This window comes from Natator depressus, chromosome 17 (genome assembly GCF_965152275.1).
Source record: "Natator depressus isolate rNatDep1 chromosome 17, rNatDep2.hap1, whole genome shotgun sequence".
Lineage (NCBI taxonomy): Eukaryota > Metazoa > Chordata > Testudines > Cheloniidae > Natator > Natator depressus.
In genome coordinates this window covers 16,374,570-16,396,804 of record NC_134250.1, presented here as the reverse complement: position 1 = coordinate 16,396,804, position 22,235 = coordinate 16,374,570, and the positions used below count along the sequence as shown (strand labels likewise).

The 22,235-nt window shown below is 44.8% G+C and overlaps 1 protein-coding gene across 2 annotated transcripts in view; it reads left to right on the top strand.

The window, feature by feature from the left end:
- CLIP2 (CAP-Gly domain containing linker protein 2) overlaps positions 1-22,235 on the top strand; it is a 121,511-nt gene that overhangs the window by 87,588 nt on the left and 11,688 nt on the right. The window contains exons 8-15 of one of the 2 annotated variants that reach the window (XM_074974911.1): positions 2,157-2,217; positions 9,326-9,430; positions 11,371-12,315; positions 15,856-15,913; positions 17,602-17,685; positions 18,238-18,394; positions 18,987-19,146; positions 20,956-21,141. In XM_074974911.1, the coding sequence (XP_074831012.1) occupies positions 2,157-2,217; positions 9,326-9,430; positions 11,371-12,315; positions 15,856-15,913; positions 17,602-17,685; positions 18,238-18,394; positions 18,987-19,146; positions 20,956-21,141 (1,756 nt within the window). The remainder of the gene's footprint in view (positions 1-2,156; positions 2,218-9,325; positions 9,431-11,370; positions 12,316-15,855; positions 15,914-17,601; positions 17,686-18,237; positions 18,395-18,986; positions 19,147-20,955; positions 21,142-22,235) is intronic. The other variant, XM_074974912.1, reaches the window with a different exon arrangement.

The following is a 22,235-nucleotide window of genomic DNA, read 5'->3' as shown; positions in this document are numbered from 1 at the left end:
TTGGTCCACCAGGTATCTTTGGTGGAAGATGGACCAGTTGAGGGTGTGCTGTCTGAGACCTAGTAAACCTAACAGAACGTTGCACCCTGGCGTAATGAGACTATCCAGTTCAGTGCTGGGTGGACCATGTCTTATTTTCAGTAGATCAGTATTGGGAACAGGGTGTCTTCCTCAAGATGGCTGGTGATGAGGCTGTCCATGGTACTGCACCGAGGTGATGTGCTAAGGAGTGCACAGGCAGGTTCCCTTGCAGAGTTATCTGGAAACGGCAAATCTTCTGGCACTCCAGGGTCCTGTCAGTGTCTGAGAATTAGCAGCGTGTGACTGCTAGTTTCTTGAGCTTGGCAAGAGACAAGGGGTAAGACTCTGCCAATATTTCTAATAGCAACTCGATACTGCAGGGCTTTGAGAGCTGTCTACTGTGGGAAGGGGAGGGGCAACCTGAGCCGGCTGTCCCCTTGGAAGCACAGAGGGCGACAGCAGGATGCTGTGTTATGTTGCCAGCATCTTTGTCTTCTCCAGTGTGTTTTTGGAGACAAACCATTACAAGATGAACCCTGTGGGGGCAGTGAGGCTGGATTATGCTCACACAGAGAGAACAGCCAAAAGGAGAATGGATCACGAATCACTTCTGGATTGTGCCCTGACAATGACCATAGTCATTTATGGCACTGAAGGTGGTGGGATTGAAGCATTTTAAACAAATCGGGCAGTCAGCAAAGCCTTCCTCTGAAATATCAGGGTTAACATATTTTTGGCATTCTTATTATTCTGTCATCAGAAAGGAAAGAGAAACACTCCCGGCATGGGGTTCATCCCAGTCCTATAACTCTAGTTATGGGATCCGACCTTCCCCAAAGACATTTCCTTCCCCACTCTGCTTTGCAAGGTGATGATCTTAAAGGCATCTGCGGGAAGGGAGGGGAAAGCTGAGTTGGAGTTAAACCTTGTTTACCAAGCACCAGGTACTGTCCCTGTCACATGTGCCTTCCCCCAAATCTCAGATCCTTCGGACAGCACCTTCCGTGTACATGTGATAGCATATGAGACGTGTGTTGCTGAGAACCCGCTGAGAAAGAAGGTTTGCTCTAGTCAGCCAAGTGATCTAAGGACTCAATTTACAAAAAGCCTTCTGCTGATGGTGAGAGTATAAAGACGTTTCCCTGGGCTGTGTGTTTGGTAGTTAAAAGGAAAACAGTGACTCACTCTCCCTTTTTATTTGAAAGATGCCCCGTCTGAAGATGTTCCTTCACGCCCAGGACTCCCACTCTTTCCCAGCTCCCTTTTCCACGCTACAAGAAGCAGGAGATTGTTTAACCCGAGACAGCCGAGTTCTTGCCTAAGCAACAACAGATGCCTCCTCTAATTAGAAGAGGTTTAGACAAGGAAGCTTGTTTTCAAAGTTTGATATACACAGACAGAGCTATTTTTATCCAGGACGGAGAATCGCCAAGTCCATCTGGTTCCCACGGCAACATCCACCGCTCAAGTTTATTGTTTTAAAAAAATCTGATAAAAGAACAAAGAAGGTTGAATTGCAATTGTATCATTAGTGGGTTTTATTTTTGTAGTGGAGTTGCCTATGTGTATGAGAGAGCACAAGAGACAGATGCCTGTGCAGCATTAGTCTCTTGTGAAGATTTTTTTTCTGCCAGCCTGGTTCATCATTCCCACAACATGGGGACGTGAAACACTGCCCCTAGTCACCCATGAAGGGAAAAGCCCTGATTGTCCGTGAATATCCAGCAATGAACCCTTCAGCCCTTGGCACTGGGGTTTCCCAAAGCTTGCCTGTGAAATGCATCAGTGAATAGCTGGCAGAGAAACCTTGCTCAGTCCGATGGTGCCAATGGATTAAAGTCAAAGGCTAAGTCCTCTAGTATCCATATGGAGCTGTACAGCAGCCATGCTCACTGGAGGCATGTGGTATGGCACATTGCAGAAAGAGGAGTGTCTCTTCTTTGCATGAGTTATGCTAATTAACTGCCTTCCACAGGGCGTGCTTAGCTTCTGCTGAGTTGTTTGCGTATATGATTTATCCATATCCCACTCCTCTTATCCTTTTGTTTTGCAGGAGCATTTTGTGGCAGCTACTTATTGATAAAATTTTAATCCTGGCATTACTGATTTTGTCTTTTCTCCCCCTGCCCCTACAGGAAAGTGGAGGACTTGCAGTTCCGAGTGGAGGAAGAATCCATTACCAAGGGGGATCTGGAGGTAACTTGCAGCGCACTTGTTGTAATGTATTGTCTGCAATTGCATTTGAAACTTTCCTTTAACAATTTCTGCGGCCTTTTGCCCAGCTCTGTGACCAGGATGTGTTAGTCATTGCTGTGCAGGGCTGATTGATTACTTATTACAGAAAGGCATTGATAGTGAAGATTATAGACTGAATTGTGAAAAATTTCCCACATGGTGTTAGCTGGTCATTGTTATTTCTAGAGATCCACTTAGGATGAACCATGACCAGCTTGCATGGTTTTTAAACCTGACTTTGTCCTAAGTCATGTTAAACACCCATGTTAATTAAATTGTGTATGTTAATGCATTCGAGCATATCTTTTCCCACTGCACAGCTGCTGTCCCTGGCCTGTCTCTCATTACGAGCAGGTTCAGTAAGGTGTATGATCCCATATCCCAGCTCCCTTCTGGGTACAGCGCCACACATTCTTATCTAGGCCTTCATCCACCAGGACTTTCCTGTGGAGTCCTCCTCTCACAAGCACAGACAGTTGTGGTTTGACGGGTTTGACATTGCAGTGCCTTTTTTTTTTTTTTTTGGAAGGCGTCGGGGTTTTTCTGTACAACGGCACTGCAGCCAACTTTGTACAAAAGCGATCAGCACTGGCAGGTGACCTTCTGTCTCAGGTTCCAGTTCAGGCAAGGATTCCCTTGCAGGAGGAGTAAGGAAGAGTGATCTTTCTGAAAGGCAAGGTTCCTTTCCATAAAGGCAAAGCAGCTTCCAAAATCTCCACTTCCCCTTTCCCTAGGCTCGAGAATTAGGCACGTTAAGTCAGCCAGGCATGTCAAGGAAGCTGCTTCAGCAATCAGTAGTTCAGCAGTAAATCGATACAAGGCCAGAGAAGGCTGAGAAGGCAAATCCTTGAACTAGGCGGGTCCTGGGGTGTCGTGTGTTTTTCTGGACATTAGAGACACAGAATTGCGTTGACCACCCTTAAGAATAAATCTCTGCTTTTTAATGGGAGGAGAAGGCAGAGCAGCAGAATGGGGGGTGGGGGGGGGGTTGGAAAGGTGCAAATCAATAGTGTGCGGCGCGCTTTGCTAAAGCTTTTCTAGTGCAGTGAGCCGTGCCTACAGAACCCCTCAGTGCTGGGTTTAAAACCAGCCAGGGGATAATTGCAATGGAACAAGGCTTTTGGAAGGTGTGTTTTTCATTTTCACAAGATGACAGACTGTCGAAGGCAAAGTGCCTCAGTGATATTTGGTTCCTGGACATTATGAAATGATGTACGGCTGGGTTATTCTGCAGATGAAGCAATTGCGAGTAAGAAAAATAAAACAGAGCTTGCTGATTGTACAGGATGTGGTTTTTATCTTGTACACACACATACCCCTGTGTGGAGCTCCCTTTCAGTGTCAAGCTTTTCCATCTGTGCCTGGCAGAAATCACCTCTCGGAGCAACAGGGTAATTCATTCACTACAGTTTACTCAGTCTTTGGTCTCTCTCCTGAGAATGACCCCTTGGGATAGGTCTTCACTGCGGAGTTAACTTGGGCTTTTACTCAAGTGTTGCTCCTACCCTTCCACCCCATCATTTACACATCAGACCCTCTCACCCAAGTTTAGTGCTGTCAGCCCAGGCTACCTAGCCCAGCTGGGGTGATAGGCTAAAGCCCTAACGGGGTTTTCACTCAGGCTGGTAACCCACCAGTTCCGTCCCACAATTCCCCTGTGCGCCCGGAAGGACAGATGAGTTCCCCCACAATTCACTGGGACAGAGTCATGGAGTGGCACAAAGAACCATGGGATGGGCCCCCAGAAGTCCTAAGGACACGTGTGGTGATGTTCAGGGCCAGTGAGGGCAAGGTAACTCAGGCAGGGCTTTGCAGTGGGGCTGCTCGCACCCGAGCTGAGAGGTGCTGATCATCTGAGCTAATAACTCTGCAGTGAAGACAGACCCTAAGGGACTGAATGTGATGGTGGTTGAGATTTTCAAAAGCACCTAAATGACTTAAACAACAGCCCCATTGAAAGTCAATAGGACTTGCACTCCTTGATCACGTAGGGGCTTTTTTGTTCGGTGAACATGTGTTCCCTAGGAATTGTGCTGAAACCCATAGCTCGTTTCATGGAAAGCCACCCTAGAGCCATCCAGTGGTTACTACTTTCAGTCACTACCGTCCTTGTTCAGCTTTGGACGAGCCAGCTGGGGTAAATCTACACTGCAATTGGACACTCGCGGCTGGCCCAGGCCCGCAGGGCTCAGGCCTTGCAGGGCTGCCGAATTCCAATGTAACTGTTCAGACTGGGGCTGCAGCCCAAGGTCTGGGATCTTCCCACCTTGCAGGGTCCGAGAGTCTGGGCTCCAGCCTGAGCCCGGATGCCTACGCTGCAGTTAAACAGCCCCTTAGCTCTAGCCTGGCGAGCCCAGGTTAGCTGGCACGGGCCAGCCTCGGGTTTTGAATGGCAGTGTAGACATACCCCCTAGAGGCAAAAAGCCCAGTAACCCATTGTCACTTGCCCCACCCCAACTTTTCTACATCCCTTGCCCTGCTGACTGTCTTTGGGGAGCTGTGATTGCAACATTTATCCTTCAGGAAGTGCCAGCGTTCATTCTTCATTAAAAGGCTGTTTCCAGGTCCTTCCACATTGTACAATCAAGCAACGGGAGGCTCTATGGTTGCAAAATGCCGTCACCTCCCCGTGGAGCCCAAGAGCATCATCTTAATTGTGTCTTCTTAATGGTGTCTTGTTCTCTGGGCTTGGGGAGGAATTAACCTGAAATTCCTCCTGAACTCAGAGTCTCTGCTGCCCAAGCAGGCCGAAGCTCTAGACTCAGTGCCTATGGGGTGTATGTAACAGCAGTGTTGGGTTTTTAAATAGAGCCTGACCCACCCCAAATGCTGAGACGCTCAGTGATGCAGGTGGCGCTGATGGCATCTGTGTAGGTCATTTTATAAAACAGACTATGTGCTTACAGCCAGCCGCGTTCTAGCACAGAGATGACATTCCAGCCCATCCCTTTGTGAGAGGATCGCTGCGTCCACATACTGCAGCATCCCTCTCTGCAAACGAGCAAGCCTGGCACTTTACTGAACATTCATTCAGCTGGACTATCCAGTGGCTGGGCTTTTATTCAAGGATGTGAGCAAGGTCAGATGCTTTATGGGGCAGGGGGGGCCTAGCACAAAAAGTGCTTTATCAAGGAGGGTGACAGGACCAAGTGCAGCTCTGTGCAGGTTAGAGATGTTTTTTTGGCCACCTGTAGTCTGTGACTGCAATTTTAGCAGCTATAAAAGCTGCAGGGCTGTCTAGCTAGATCTCATTTGTGCAGGGAGGACAGGGACCTCCAGAACAATTTGATTAGATTTTCTCCATTTATATGCTTCTGCATGCTAGAGATGAGAGGGCTGATGTCAAAAGTAACAAACAATAGCAAGTACAGTGTGTGTGGACTATAGGAATACTGTAAACCAGATTGTCATACGGTGCATGCCAGTCATCCCCACTGAAGAATCAAAGGACTGGAAGGGACCTCAAGAGGTCATCTAGTCCAGTCCCCTGCACTCATGGCAGGACGAAGTGTTATCTAGACCATCCCTGACAGATGTTTGTCTCACCTGCTCTTAAAAATCTTCAGTGATAGAGATTGCACAACCTCCCTGAGCAATTTATTCCAGAGCTTAACCACCCTGACAGTTAAGAAGTTTTTCCTAACGTCCAACCTAAGGTACCCTTGCTGCAATTTAAGCCCATTGCTTCTTGTCCTATCCTCAGAGGTTAAGCACCTCTTCCTTGTAACAACCTTTTATGTACTTGAAAACTGTTATCATGTCCTCTCTCAGTCTTCTCTTCTCCAGACTAAACAAACCCAATTTTTTCAATCTTCCCTCATAGATCATGTTTTCTAGACTTTTAATCATTTTTGAAGAGAAGAAGGATGCTCTCTATTCATCATCTTCCCATTTTGTTCCTCCAGAACTCTTAACCCAGTGTATTTCAGTGGAGTCTAGAGGTCTCTGCCCAAATATTAGTAGGCATAAAGACAGGAGCAAGCCACAAAGCTCATATCCAGATTTGGAATTGTCTAAAATTTGGAGATATTTGGATCTGTGATTTTTGTTCCCTGATGGATGTAGGGACGATCTGTGAACTTTGGCTCAAAACATCTCACAAAATGCAGTGTGACTTAAGATCCAGGTCCATCTCTAGCAGCATGATGTTGCTATAGCTTTTATCCTTTAGAATATGGGAGGTAAATGCAAGAAAGAGCTAAAGCCTATTTATAATAGATGATCTTGTAATAGGAAACCTTAAAATCCTTAAGAGACACTGTTGCGATCATCTGCTGGAATTCATGAGATACATCATGTATTTTAGTGAGAAATTAGCTATTCGTATAGCTCATAATGTGTGGGTAGTAATTAGGGTTAAAATTGGACCTGAGCCATAACGTTTGGATCTGAATTTCCTCAAATTTTGGGGTTGAGTGGGTCTCAGAATTTGGTCTGGTCTAATTAGGGCTGGATGAAAGGGTTTGTATAAAGTAAAAGATGACATGTCAGTTTATCTTAATGTTAAAAAAAAACATATTTGAGGTCTGGAAATGTTCATTTAACTTCTCCTCTGTTTTTCATTTCCGTATGCCTCTGGTCTTCCAGGGTTTTGACGAACAGCAGGATGACTGGAATGCTAAGGGAAGCTGCTCTGTGATATTTCCAGTTGAACCAGAAACAGAAGTATCAGTGTCAGGAATCTTGCGAGATTCCTGGACTAGTTGTGAAATGGATCAGTAAAAGATCCCACCTTTGGAGCGCTTATATTTGACCCTTTGGAGAACAGAAGTGGGTGGTAAATTACTACCATTGAAAAGATTCTGAATGGCTAGTTGAGATAATTTTGTGAGTCCATATAGCTGAAGGTTCAGTCAAAGACATCAGGCTAGCTGTCACCATTGTAAATTCATAGTAATGCCATTGAAGTTAATGGAATAATTCAGGTTAACGGCACTGTAAGTGAAATCAGAACCTGGTCTAGCTCTTAGGAAAGGCATCTTTGAGCTATGTGGAGATTGGGGGGAAAACCACTCAACAAGAAGGCAAATTTCCCCCTTTTCCTTTACAAATATCCAGCTCATGTCTGTGCTTCACTAAGGTTCTTTGGCAAGCCTGACAGTGCTTGGAGACGTCTTTAAGAGACGTTGTTTGTCTTCTCCACCTGGAGTCAAACAGGACTGATAAAACTTGAAGTGTCCTGAATATATCCCCCACAACACACCTTTCAAGATCCATTGGTCCTACACATGCCTGTTACAACCTGTGGTGAACCTCATCCAGTGCATCAAGTGCCCCAGCAAACTAGACAATGACTACACTCTCAAATGAACTCACACAGAAAAGTAATAAGACAAAAACACCCTATCACCAGGGGGTGAACAGTCACTCCAGAGCTGACCTCTCAGGCCTCGTCCTCAAAAGAAACCTGCACAACGCCTTCAAAAGATGAGCCTACAAGCTTAAATTCATAACTCTGCTAGACACCAAAAATCCTCGACTCAATAGAGACACTGGTTTTATGTCTCATTACAACAATCTATAACCTACTAGCTCTCCTTTGTTGTGTGACTGCAAAGGTGCTAAGTGCCTGCTTCATTTTAAACAGTTTCTTGCAATGTGTTAACTCCTTATACGTAATAGTTGGTTGCACCTTGTATTTAGCTGTGGCACTCTGATTATCTTTCCCAGACCTGAAGAAGAGCTCTGTGGAACTGGAAAGCGTGTCTCTTTCACCAGCAGGAGTTGGTCCAATAAACTATATTACCTCACCCACCTTGTCTTTCTCATATCCTGGGGTCAACATGGCTACAATAATATTGCATGTACCTGACAGTCTTGATTTTCACCATATTTGAGCTGATATTTAATAATATTTTCCAGACTTTAAAAGAAAACAGATTGGTGCAAACTTAAATTTTCTCCATTCACGGAAAAGGAGCCGAAGCTCATTCATTCCATCTCAGATCAGGTTGTAAAGAAAAAAAATTTCAAATGAATTCAGGCTTGGGAATGGGGGAAAAAAATAATGAAGTGGCAAGTGAAGGGAAGAAAATTGCCTAGAACAACTTAAGTAACCGTATAGTCCTTGTCATGCTGTGGTCTTGGTGGATCAACTTTGTATTCAATAGAAAATAGTTTTGAAAGTTAAAAATTTGAAAGCCAGAGTTTGCATGTTGATTTCTGCCCCCCCCCTCTTCACAGGGAATTTTACATTATATCAGTGGCCAATACTGATGTGCTTAAATAATAATTTTGCTACCAATAGAGGAATGTTATCTAGTTGTTAGGGCAAGGGACATTGAATCAAGACTTCTGGATTCTAATCCTGGCTCACCCACTGAACTTGAGCAAATAACCTCTCTGTGCCTCAGTTTACCCAAGTAAACTGAGGCATGGGGGGTGGGTTGTGAGACTCAAAATTTGAAAATCACTCTGAAATCCTTAGCTATAGATGCTGTACAAATGCAAAGTACTCAATTATACCATTTTTTTCTACTTAAATTTCCTCCATTGCTTTAAGTGATGTATATTTTCTGGTATTGTCACTACACTGTGCACAGTGAAACCTGCTTGTAGTCAACTACGTCATAGTTGAAACTCTCTCTTTATTGCAAAAGGAAACTCTGCCAGTAGGCAGCCTCCAACTGTCCACATTGTCTACGGTGAATGGTCTTTAATTGGTGCATAGACCTTGTACTGACGCACATTGCGCTGGGGTGGATTTCTTCTGTTGTGAAGTGTTCTCACTATGGCCCCCATGCAGGAAAGCACATAAGCATCTGCTTAAGTCTCATCGCCTTTAGTGGGACTTAAGCACCCTTCTTGTATAGGGATGCTTTGCTAAAATGGGCCCTATAAGAGGAGTCCACTGTATCTTAAATAGCCACCCTGAGGACCATGTAAAATCCCTTAGTAACCTATTTCTGTTTGGATGAATTTTCCTGCCTGTTGAGACCTTTATTCTCCTCCCGTTGTGAACTGCCTTTCCTTGTCTTGTACACGGAACATGATGTTGCAGCCTTTTCTCTCTGTTTTCTGCTCTCTTCCCTTTTGTTGTTGTTGTTTTTTCTTCCCTATGTGTGACCAGACTCAGACGCAGTTGGAGCATGCCCGCATACGGGAGCTCGAGCAGAGCCTGCTGTTTGAGAAGGCACAGGCTGAAAAACTCCTCAGAGAATTAGAGGACACCAGGGTAATCCCAACCCCACTTTCCCTGCCGGCAGACCAGTGTGCTTGTCAGCTGCATTGATGCCAACAATGCCTTGTTTGGGATTTTGTTGTTTGGTTTGAGTTTGGGCGTCCATGGTTTGCGTTTTGTTGTTTACTTTATTTGCACTCCCTTTCTGGAAATAGTAGCACCATATGATTTTGCCTTTGCTTCTTGTGTGGTGACTCGTTTTTCCGACATGCGTTTGCTTCTCAACCCCATGACGCCATTTGACATGAGCGCTTCACAACTCACCATTCAATTAACACCGCCAGATAAATAACAATGATTAAACCTTGCACGGTTCATTTTGCTTCCGGGGTCCCTTTAAACTATGGTAGGAAATAACAGTGTGACAATCAATGTTGCAAACATCCTTCCTTCTATTGTGGATGCTGCAATTTCAGATAGAAGATAAGGCTGGAGAGTCTAAATGGAACTGCTCCTAAGTCGTAGCACGACAGCTCTGGTCACTTGGGTTAGTTAGGCTGTAGGATGCAGGAAGGGCTGTCTAGAGGAGCAATACATCAGGGCTTTAAGGAGCCTTGTTTGGGGCAGGTGAGGAGAAGGTTTTTCTTGAAGGTGTTACGTGGTGGGGAGAGCAGTTGATTTTTAAAAAGACAAGCAAACTGTCAGGACTGTGATGTGGCCAGAGGAGGGATAATCATGCCTAGTGGTCAGAGCCAGAGTCCAAGCCAGGGGTCAGAGCGGGGATCAGAACCTGGGGATCAAGCCCGAGTCAGACCCAGTGCAGCTGCCAGTCAGGAGATCTCCCAGTTGCTCAAACAACTTCCCTGTGTCGCCTTCTGGCTTAAATAGTATGGTGGGGCCAATCATCATCTCCAGCCATGAGCCTCGTGGGTGGGGCCACTGGGAGAGGTCAGAGTTCTGCTAGCCCCTCACATCCAGGAGTTTTGGGTGGGCTGCCGAGTAGCGGCCAGGCTGTGAGGACTGCATGGGAGCCTGTAGAGATCACCCAAAAGGCCAGGCTGGAGTCTTCCAAACTGGTGAAAGGGGTTTGAGCACCCCATTCCCATTAAAAATGAGTGGGCGTCAGGCATCCAGCTCCCTTAGGCAGCTTTGAAAAATTTCAGCCTAAACAAATAAATAGAATGGATCAGTTATGTTTTGGTGCTAAAGGAGTAAATGTTGTAGATTTGCTTGTTTGTTTGTTTGTTTTTACATTTCCTCTTATCAGGTCTGTTGTTCTGTACCCAAAGGTGCCCACCTCCACCGTGATCAGCAATCAAATCAGGCCAGAAAGATTAAACTCAGACAGCTAAGAAGCTACTCAAACCCTGTCATGCAGTGTAACTCATAGCTAGCAGTTTATTCTCTTACATCTTCTAGCATTCTACCTTATTTTTACTTTGCTAATAAATTCTAACAAGACTCCATGTGTAAAATTTCTTTTCCTTTTACACCAGGGTAAACCATAAAGTTGTGAAGGTGCCAGAGGCTCTGAAGAGCTGAGCAATAAAAGGAAATGTTCATGATGTGTACAATCCTGATTTTAATATCCACCATATTCCTGAGTGTACAGTAGCATTTTCTATGCATCACTTGGCAAGCAGCCCAGTTGAGAAATATAATGGGATTTCAGGACATTATTTTTAATAAACCCCTGTAACCTTTTAGTAGCTAATATTACAGCAGTTGTTTCAAAGAGACATGTTGTTTCTGATTCAAACCAATGGTTCAAATTGGAAGCATGCATTAAAACCAGCATAAAGCCCTTGATGCAAGAAAGTATTGTTAATTACCCTGGTGCAAAAACTGTAATCAGATTGAGGATGTTGTTTTTCTTTTTAAACTGGCTAATGTGCTTGGGATTTGACTGTCCCTGGAACACGTCTACTAAAGAGAAGCAGACAGCAAGGAAAGGTGAGAACTTACTTTGTGTCCTTTTTTTTTTATTGTTTCAGTTAACTACGGTAGCAGAGAAGTCTAGAATCCTTCAGCTGGAGGAAGAGCTGAGTGTCAGGCGTGGTGAAGTGGAGGAGCTGAGACAATGCCTAAGGAACTCTCACCAGGCAGAGACCCCTGAGCACAATCTTGGTCTGCAGTCAGAGGCGCTTCGCCTGCGAGACCAGCTGCTGTCTGCCAGCAAGGAGCACCAAAAAGAGAGCAGCCAGCTAAAGGAGAAGTACGAAAAGACCCTGAAGAAGCACCAACAGGAGATAGAGAAGCTGAAAGCCATCAATGAAAAATACTCCCAGGAAATCGTTGACCTGAAACACAAAGTTCAACAAGCCACCAATGAGAACATGGGGCTGATGGACAACTGGAAGTCTAAGCTGGACACCTTGGCTTCTGACCATCAGAAATCTCTGGAAGACCTCAAAGCCACCCTGAACACAGGCCCTGATACCCAACACAAGGAGATAGTAGAACTGAAGGCCGTGGTAGAGAGCATAAAGATGGAGCACCAGCTTGAACTGGAGAACCTTAAAGCTAAGCACGATATTGAGACCGCGGTTCACATAAAGGAGAAAGAAAGTCTGAAGCTGAAGCTGCAGGAGGCCAGCGACGAAGTGGAAGAAAGCAACAACAACTGGAAAACGCAACTGGAAACCAAAACAAACCAGCACCTTACAGAACTTCAGGACATGAAGGACAAGTGCCGAGATGCCGAACTGAGAGTGCATGAACTGGAGAAGCTACACAGTGAATATAAAGATCAGGCTCAAGCAATAGCTTTCTTGAAAGAGCAGATTTCTCTGGCTGAGAAGAAGATGTTGGACTATGAGACACTACAGAAAACAGAAGCCCAGAGTAAACAGGAGATCCAAAGATTGCAGGAAAAAGTGCTTGTCTTAGAGAACAAACTGCAGTCCATGGAGGCGCTGCATCCTTCTCAGCATGCCAATGTATGGGTTTGGGCTATTCTATTTATATTGTTTTGTCCCTAGTATTCCTCATAAGGCTAACCTGAATTTTGCCCTGTAGTATAATTTGCTTGGGCTTCTTGGCTTTTAAAGCCATCTGATTCTTCATCTTTTATCCATGTCTTTTATTGTTTTTCTGAGCAATCCAATCGCATTACTGGGTGGGCCCACGAGTGGGGAGGAGGAGGAGGCATTGCCTGCACTGGGTAAAGGACCCTGTTGTCTCCCTGCTCATGGAAGTGAGGATATTTGTAACGACACCACTCTGCGTGGGTCGTTGGACTCGAAGGTGTGTGCTGGCAGCCGGGGGTAGCTAGTGCAGAGGCTCTTCATGTACTTCATGCATGTGTCGCCACTACGGAAGGGCTAAACAGTCATGGGAGAGAGGCAAAGACAGAACCGGTATGAGATTAGGATGTAGCCTGACCTAGGACTTCACCTGAAGGCATCCTTCATTCAGTGGAAGTCAGTGGGAGCCATAAGGGAGGAAGGCTGCTGTGTGGTTAAGCCAGGGGACTGGTAATTGGGACATGATGGGTCTATCCAGGCTCTGCCACTGACCTGCTGGGATGTTGGGAAAGAGAACTTCATTTCTGTCTTTCAGTTTCCTCATCACTGACGGAAAGTCCCTGTCTAGCAGGGTGTTTAGAAGGCAAGGTTATAATGGAACAGCTGATGGGGATGGTCTCACAATGGGGGGGGGAGAGGGGGAAGGGAAGTCTGCCAATCAAGGCACTAGTCACACATGATGAAATGTCTGACTTCAAAGTGATTCATCCACATCTTAGTGCTGATTGGAAGACAGGCAGTAACTATCATAACCATGGAGGGATCTGTTTCTTCTGAGCTTATTATAGGTTTCTCTAGCCCACCAGCCTTGTTATTCTGATGCCCTGCTGTCTGTCACGTGGTACCCTCCCATCTTTATGAGATGATATAAGGACAAAGGATCGGTCTGTGACTTATTCACACAACTTGTGCTAGGTGATAGGAAAATCACTGCAAAGTCTCTGTGTGTTTGGAGCCTCTGTCCATACTTGCACTTTGCACAAGAAGCTAGATAAAAAGAATATTCAAAGCAAGAGAGAGTTCCTGTCCCAGTCGGGTACAGACAACCAAAAGCAAGCCTTGGAATATACATTGTTTGCTTGAGAATAGGTATTTGAAAGGTACCCCACTGCTCCAAATTAAGGCCCCAATCCTGCAAACATTTACTATGTGCTTAATATTAACTACCATGAGTAGTCCCATCAGTTGCATGGTAGTAAAGTTAAGCAGCTGCATGTGTATTGTTAGGCTGAAGCTTAATACTAGTAAAATAGCATGTGCATTGCGCGTGAAAGGAGGGAAAGAAACAAAAAAGAGGAGGAAGAATCTTAAGCATTAATAATGGTGTTGGAAGGGTTTTCCAGCATGCATCCTCTCTCCTAGCTAGGCATGAAAGCTACAGAGCAAGGGCTCCAGCACTCAGAAAATATACCGTGAGTTCGTTAATAGAAAACTCCAGTGTAACAGCAAAGAGTTGCTGTCTACATCCAATCCTAACTCCAAAGAAGAGTAAAGAAAAAGAAAGAACTGAAGGTCCAATCCAGAACCCATTAAAGTCAATTGAAAGACTCCCATTGACTTTATTGGGCATTCGATTGGGCCTAACGTGTCTTGAAAGAACTAACAGCCAGAGAGAAAGCAATCATATTGACCCTCTGATGCAAATTAAGGCCAAGAAAATGCAGCTTGCTGCTGGAATGAATGCATGGACAAAAGCAAGAGACTCATTGACACAGGGTAAATTCTATTTTTTTTTTTTAAATATCTTGGCTAATTTGACATAACATGAATTATCCAAATATTTAAAAGAAACAAATGTATCTTATGACTCCGTAGACTCCTGCTTCCCCAGGCATTCAAACAGGTGCTTTATGTGTTTTGGTAAGTTGCAGTGAGATGACTTTTGTTACTGAGAGTCACACCAGAGGCAAGTATTGCATCCTCAGAACCTGCTTCTACTTCTGTGAAGTCACTGACCACAATCCACTAACTGGGTGAAGCCAATGGTACTTAAAAGTGCTTAAAGTTAAGCAGTGCTCAGATGCTTTGCTGTAACGAGGCCTGGGCTATAACTAATCAGTGTGGTTGTCCCTTAAGGCCAGGAGTCTAGTGACGGTAGTTAAGTAGTAAGGGAACAATAGCGTGTAGTCACTTAAGTGACCCCTAGACAGGTAGAATGTGGCGTCCCCTGAGGAAAGAGGAAAAAAGCCAAGTGACTGGATTCCACTCCACGGTGGCCAGTGCCTTGGGAGAGCAAGCTGTAGGTGTGATTGGAGCAAAACCAGTACCATAGCACCAAGCCGGCCGAGTGCACAGAGACCTGCAGCTCATCTTTGAGCCTGTTGACTGTTGTTGTTGCCCTTCATACGGGAGTCGAGCTTTGTTTGGTTTGATGCCACTTACGTTCTCCTAGAGCTGCTGTCGTTTTCAAACAGTCTCCGCTCCCTTGCTACGGGTTGCAACAAGATTTCTCATGATGAATGCCTGTGGCATTAATAGCACAGCCATTAGTGCATCTATGCCACGCGGTTCTTTTATAAACGTGGCCTCCACACGTCCCCCTGTATAAGTGAAAGGTCCTAGGCGGGTCTGCATTGCTCCCAGGTAAGTGAGTTGTTAATTGAACTAAAATTTCCGTGTGATAAAAATAAGTCTGAAATTAACCGTGAAGAAGGAAAAGCACTGAGACTGCAGTTCAGAAAAGCACTTAAGCATGCACTGCAGTATTACCCAGAATTTTAGCCTGGGTTGAGTCATGGTTGTAAATCACAGTATTAATTCTGATGCCACCTTAGAAAGAAACCAAAAGGCAAGACTCACAGAAGGAGTTAAAAAGACTCCTAGGGCCATCCCTTGAAGGAGCCTGCTTTTCAGAAGGTGCTGAGGACCTGTTATCTGACAGTCACAGCTCTTTAAGGTGTCTCAAGCTGAGGCCTCAAAAACTGATGTACCCAAAATCCCTAGTCACTGATGAAAATGCTGAAAATGACTTCTTATCAGAGATGGTCCAAACCAAAACTCCAGATCACCCCTCCTATCCCTGAGCTTTGGGGCGTATGGATCCAAAGTTTGCAGGTTGAGCCCATTCCTAATGATCCCTTTTTGCATACACTGAACTCCAACATCGTTGCATGAAAATGGAAACTGGGTCCTTACTTTGATCAATTATGGAATTTGGGCCTTCCATTAAGAGAATGCCAGCTGTACCCACCTCAGTGCTCAACTGTCTGAGTGACTTTTTTTTTAAATCACCTCTTTGATTTCCCTCTGAGAAGGATGTAAATCTGATTGGCAAAATATGAAGACCAAAGGACATTGATGCCAGTTGTGTTCCTTATTGTGCCTGCTAGAGTTTTAAATTCACTGACTTTGCTTCGATTCTACAGAAGATTGATGGTAAAGAGTTAGTGGGCATTTTATATGTGTGTATATATTTGTGTGTGTGTGTATACATATATTTTACGTTTATTTCAGATGATTGAAACTAATGATATTTCAGAAGAGAAGATAAAGATGAAGCAGGCTATGGAAGGTAATGAATTTCACTGTCAGAGTGATTTGACATGCCGTGTCTTTCACTCTTCTGCTCTAGCTAGGAAGAGCTGGCTGAAAAGGGCTTGGGAAGTTTATGGGGGAGGGATAGCTTAGTGGTTTGAGCATTGGCCTGCTAAACCCAGGGTTGTGAGTTGTGAGGGGGCTATTTAGGGATCTGGGGCAAAAATTGGGGATTGGTCCTGCTTTGAGCAGGGGGTTGGACTAGATGACCTCCTGAGGTCCCTTCCAACCCTGATATTCTATGATTCTATGTCATCTTTGTGCTTTTGTGTAGGTTGCACTGGTTGTCTGGCTTTTTCACCTGTGTGGCTGGCATGCCTGCCTGAGCAAATACAGTGGAGGACTCTTATTCCAAAATCTTCCCCCCACACCTACAATATGGGCCAGAACCTCGGCTGGTGAAAGTGGGCATTGATCCATTGACTTCAGTAGAGTTGCACTGATTTTGCAGCAACTGAAACTGGACGATAGAATAAAAATCACTCCCATCAGAGGGTGGCTAACAGGAATGACGCGGTGCATGTTGCAACTGGCTAGAAGAATTTGGAGTTTTCCCTCTACCTTGCTATAAATCAGATATGAGCCTGAAATGAAACCCCAGATCTAGACACAAAAACTTTGGATAAGGTTTGATTCAGAGCTGAGTTTTACAGGGGTTTCCATCTCTGTAATGGACCAAACCATAGCTCCGGATCCGAACAACTCCAGAATCTGGAAAAATTTTGGTCTGGATCCATGCTTTGTGGCTCTGGCCCATTTCTGCTGTGTGGATCTCATCCCTGTTTGAACTTGCATGGGTTTGAATTTCACCCCGTGTAAATGCCAGTTAGTTCATGGAGTGTCTTTCGTTCACCTTTAGATTCAGACTAAAATACTTTCATGCCCTATTCCCTCCTGCCCACACACGTACAAGTTATCATTCTGCCTTCTCTCTCTTCCCCCCCCCTTCTTTTCTCTGCCCTGCAAATGCCATGTAGGGGTGTATTTTATACCAGGTCAGATACTTGACTGATAGTTAAATAACTAGGGTAGGACTCAAGCACTAGGTTTGGTCCCTTTACTATGTCCAACAGCAACTGATCTTAAGATGGTCACTGAATCCATGTGTATTTGGCTTCTCTGAGTCTAAGCACTAGAACAAAAAATGGATAAGGCGGATTAAAAAGCTGTCTTAGACTCAGGATGTTGCAGCACTTCAAATCTAAGGCTTTGATTTGATTGTGTGAATGTGCTGACTCTACGCAACTTCTGACTTTGCTTTTTCCATCATCCCTGCCTTCCAGGGTAGCAGGTAACAAATGGAATTGCGTGGAAGGCTCCTTTCTGTTTGCTTTTTCATAATATTTCATTCTTCCTTTCTTCACTTGTCATCTGTTGTTTAAGCCCACCCTCTGATATGCTTCCTATCTGCATGTCTCCGCTTCATTTAAGGTCAAATGGGGATGAGATGCTGTGAGACACAAACCAGCTGGTGCCACCCATCTCTGCCTCTCTCGACCGGGTGGACACTGTGTATTTGCACCTAGTCATCTATCTGGGCCATGGAACCCTAAATGTCTCCATACACCATTGGCCTTCACTGTGTGACCAGGCAAAGCAGTTGCCAAGGATGTAACCTCTCTCTCTCTCTCTCTCTCTCTCTCCCTCCTTTCCATTCACCTAAAGAACTGCAAGATAAGCTGAGTAAAAGAGATAAAGAGGTGTCCTCCCTCTCCTCCCAGACTGAAACTCTAAGGGCCCAAGTAAGTGGTAAGTTTCCCTAATCCAGTGCTGGTGGGAACTAGATAGTTTCATTGTGGCCTTTCTGTACCTCCACCATTATAAGAAGAATTTAGGATTTATACATTAAAGCAACCTAGTAATGTGTGTGCATAAACATGCAGTTATCCATGTATAAGAGGATTGTGCTTAGCAAATGTTTGTTCTTGATGCAGTGGGCCCAATTCTACCCCAGAGAGATGCAAGTAAATCCCATTGAAGTTATTTGTATCTGGTAGGGAGAGAATCTGGCCCAATAATCTTAACAAATTGGGAAGCCAAAGGGGATGTAGAAATAAATGCAGCTGGGTTTATAATTTCTGGAATCTCTGCTTACACAGGGCTGCATCCTGAGTGCTGCTGAGCATTTGCAACTCTCATGGACTCCAGTGGCAGCTGCAGATTACTTAACTAGACATAACTAACTAGGGGAAGCCACATGGTGCAAGGAATGGAAATGAAATTGAGAAATGAAGTCATCCAAAAAAAGAACGTAGGTAGGGCCTGGTAGACTTTTTTCCTCCCCTTTTATTCTTCCCTTAGCATTGGAAAATAAATGCAAAGCTGGAGAAAAGAAGGGAGATTCTCTGTTGAAGGAAAAGAAGCGGTTGGAAGCTGAACTGGAGACCTTGTCCAGGAAAACCCATGATGCTTCAGGCCAGCTGGTCCTGATTAGCCAGGAGCTACTCAAAAAGGAAAGGTTGGTCTTTTAGAACTAACTAAAGAGGCTGCAGTGTTATGATCCTTAAGAAGGACCCAGGCATATGTAAGACACACTCTGAATTTGGCCCTATTCAGAGCATCGCTATTTAACGTACAAAAAAATACAAGTTGAATGATTGAAACCCATATTTCAACTTTCCCATCATCTGGGTTATTAGGATGTTGGGTGCCGGTTTAGTGCCTCAAGGACTGAATTACCAAGAGCACTCAGCTCCCACCACTATCCCAGGTTTTCAACACACAGCTCAGCTCCCGCTGAGGTACTGAAATAAGTGGCCAGATTTAAAAAAAAATCAAATAAAAAAAAATCAGCACGTTGGATGTTGAACTCTTTTGAAACTGTGTCCTACTGGTGGAGTCAAGGTGAGCTGAGTCCTGATGTGAATTTTTCCAATTTTGGGGGGGTTTGGACGCAAGGGTCCCAGTTTGGCCCCCTCTCTCAGACCACACCTTGTTAGATGTCCTCTTTCAAAGCTGAGAGAAGTTGCAACATCACACACACACACTGTGCCCAAAAGAAGACCGAATACATTTTCCCCTTTGTGACGTTCTCCCCATCCCTCCCTCAGGAGCCTGAATGAGCTGCGAGCTTTGCTACTGGAAGCAAACCGTCACTCGCCCGGGCCAGAGCGGGACCTGAGCCGAGAAGTGCACAAAGCAGAGTGGAGACTGAAAGAGCAGAAACTCAAAGACGACATCAAAGGCCTGAGAGAAAAGCTGATAGTGCTGGTGAGAGCAAGGTGCCCCCATCCTTGCTGGTTGGCACAGGTGTCTGGGAGGACTTCACATAGCTCCTGGTCTTTGGAGGGTAAATGTGTGTGGCAGAACAGACAAACATGGGAAGGACTTTTCACAGCCTGGGGATTCTTTTGGTATCGTTGAATTTGCCCTAATTTTGTGAATTTTGCTGTCATTCAGCAAATTACACTGGGGCTTCCTTTGGTGTCTTGTGTATGTGAACCCAGTCTAAGAGGTGCTGGCTGGCTGCAACCCCCACTGGGTGTGGTCCTGGGAGTTTCGGCGATCCCTCATCTCCGAGGGCAGGGCATGCAGAAAAACATAAGAACCTCAGTGTTCCAAACTGCCTGGTGTTTTTCAAGTGCATTCATTTTTGCGTGCCCAATTTAAGACGCCCCAAATAGGCCTCAACTTCCAGGGGCGAGCATTCGTAATTCTCTGAAAATTGGGCCCCTGTGAAGTGTCTCAGATTGGGCACCCAATAATGGAGACGTTGGAAATGACTAGTCACTTTTGAACTTTTATCCAGATGGAGGCCTGGTTGCTAATGGAAAGTGCTGTCTGCTGATAGCAAATCCTTGCAAAATTGCCATGCTGGAAAGCAGGCACTGTCATTTTATTGTGAAATGACAAAATACAGATTATGACAATATGGAGCCTATGACCTTCCTTCCCAGCCACATTGCTTTGTTCATAGTACGTTATATCTTTGACAGAGGAACCATCTCAAACTGTGTATGTCAGCTGGGGCATAGTTTAGCATGCACCTAGTAAGAGTAATCCTAAATGATCTCAGTCCTTCGTCAACGTTTGCTATCCCCTTTGTTTTAGAGCTGTGCCATACAGCTGTACTTACAGAGAGCTGTGCATTTATATTCATTTCACCCGGATTGCCAACCCCAGATGTAAAAAAAAAACAAAAATCTTGAATCAAGCCCTGGAAAGTCGTGATTTTATTAAAAAAAATATGTTTTCAATTTGCCTTTTTTCTGTGAGCCTTTAGGATGCACCTGGGTCTTTTTTTCCTTTTTCTTTTTTTCATCTTTTCTCTGCAGCTGTGATGGCTAGAAACTGATTTTTTTTTTTTAACGTTGAGAGTCTCATGTAATCACATGCCTCCGGAAGCTGGGGCTCTAAGAAAAACACCAAATACCATGAGACTCATAATAAAATTGTGAAAGTTATCTTGTTTTAACGGTGTAAAATGGCAGGCACGCTTACCGTGCTGTATAAATAATATAATCTGCATAACTGAGGCCTCACATACCTACACTTATTTTCAAGGGATTGTTTAAAAAAAATCCTTGCAATGCTTCCTTTCCATCTCAAGCAATAGCTGGAGTCATTTTGTTTTATATATTCGTTGCAAGATGTCAGATTTCCTAAAATAAAATAGTAGGAGAAGAATAGGAAGAAAATACAAAGTTGCTCGTTTCCCCCTGTTGTTTATTCCTCGATAAGGCAATAGAGGAAGATCCGAGTGGACAAGAAGAGGCAATGAGACTTAATGATTTTTTTCAGATCTAGATTTGTGATTCCTGTGGACTGCAGCGACCTCTAGAGGAGGAGACTTAAGTAATTGACTGAACTCGGCTAGAAACAAATCGGAGCAGCCCCTTGTTGCATTTAATACTGGGTTCTCTCCAACCTTGCAGTCTGCTCTGATCCGTTACTGAAACCAGAGTCTGGCACAAGTCACTCTCAAATGTACTCTGCCCCTAGTTCCTATGTGTTTACCAGAGTCTAACCTGCTTCCCTGCTTTTTTTTTTTTTTTTTTTTTTTTGCCTTTATATGTCAAGGATAAAGAGAAATCGGTAACAGATCAAAGGCGGTACTCCCTGATTGACCCTTCATCAGAGACTGAGGTTCTTCGGCTGCAGCACCGACTGATCAGCACGGAGGACGTCCTGCGGAATGCCCTGGAGCAGGGTCAGCAAATGGAGAAACTCGTGGAGGCCATGAGAAGTTCTTCAGAGAAAACACAGGTAGTGCACTCCCCCCACCGGAGCAGCGAGTTACTTGATTGCTCGTGCCATGGCAGCCATGTGCCCAGAGCAATGCTCTGATGGGGCCCCACGCCACCAAGGAAATCAAAGTGGTGCTGTAGGTCGTGATTCAGTAGGTAGCCCTCTTCCCTCTGACAGAACAAAGCATCACGGGGGTGCAGTGTTCGCTACAGATTCTGTCTTTCAGATGAGATCTAAAACCAACTGCATGACTCTGTGTGGATCATTAAAGATCCTCTGGCACTCTTCACAAGAACTGGGTGTTAGTCCCAGTATCCTGTGCCAAATTCCAGTGTGGGGAATTACAGTTGACCTATTTAAATGGTAACTTCACGTGTATCTCCTCATTTCATATGGGTATAGCATTGATTTCCTTTCTTACACTGTAAATACGGTGCTGCTGGATGGTTTTTACACATCTACTAGGCTTCACACCAGAGTTGGCTGCATTCATGGGTATAGACAGGGACTATATGTGGGTGGGTGGGTATGTCTACACTTCAGGCTGGACGGGGTAATATCGGTGCTAGCTCTAAATGAGCTAACGCACTAAAAAATAGCAGCGTAGCCATGGCGACATCAGCAGCAGGAGGGGCTAGCAGCCTGAGTGTGTACCTATGGTCTCAGATGGGATCAGACTCAGGTGGCTAGACCCTCCTGCCGCATACACTGATGTGGCTACACTTATACTGTTCGCACTCTAGGTCGATCAGAGCAAGCGTGGGTATGTCCCTTCAAGGTGGGGATTACACCTCCAAAGTGGAGCCAGGCCCCGTCTGTCTGTATCTAGATGGGAATAACCATTGGGAACAGCCTAATAAATGTTTTCTTTCTAGCAGTGACCCTGGCTGGGTTTTCACTTGGCCTAATGGAGAGAGAGAGACTTACTTTTTCTCTTGGTTTATATTAATGCACTGTTCCTGGCGTATAAGCTAAGACTATTTTTTTCATTGTTTATCTCCTTTAAAATGATACATGAAAAGTGAAAAATACAGATTTAGGTCATCCCTCTTCTTTGTTCTCATCAGAATTCACTTTCCCTGCCGCCCATCAGCGCACACTTCTTCAGTTTC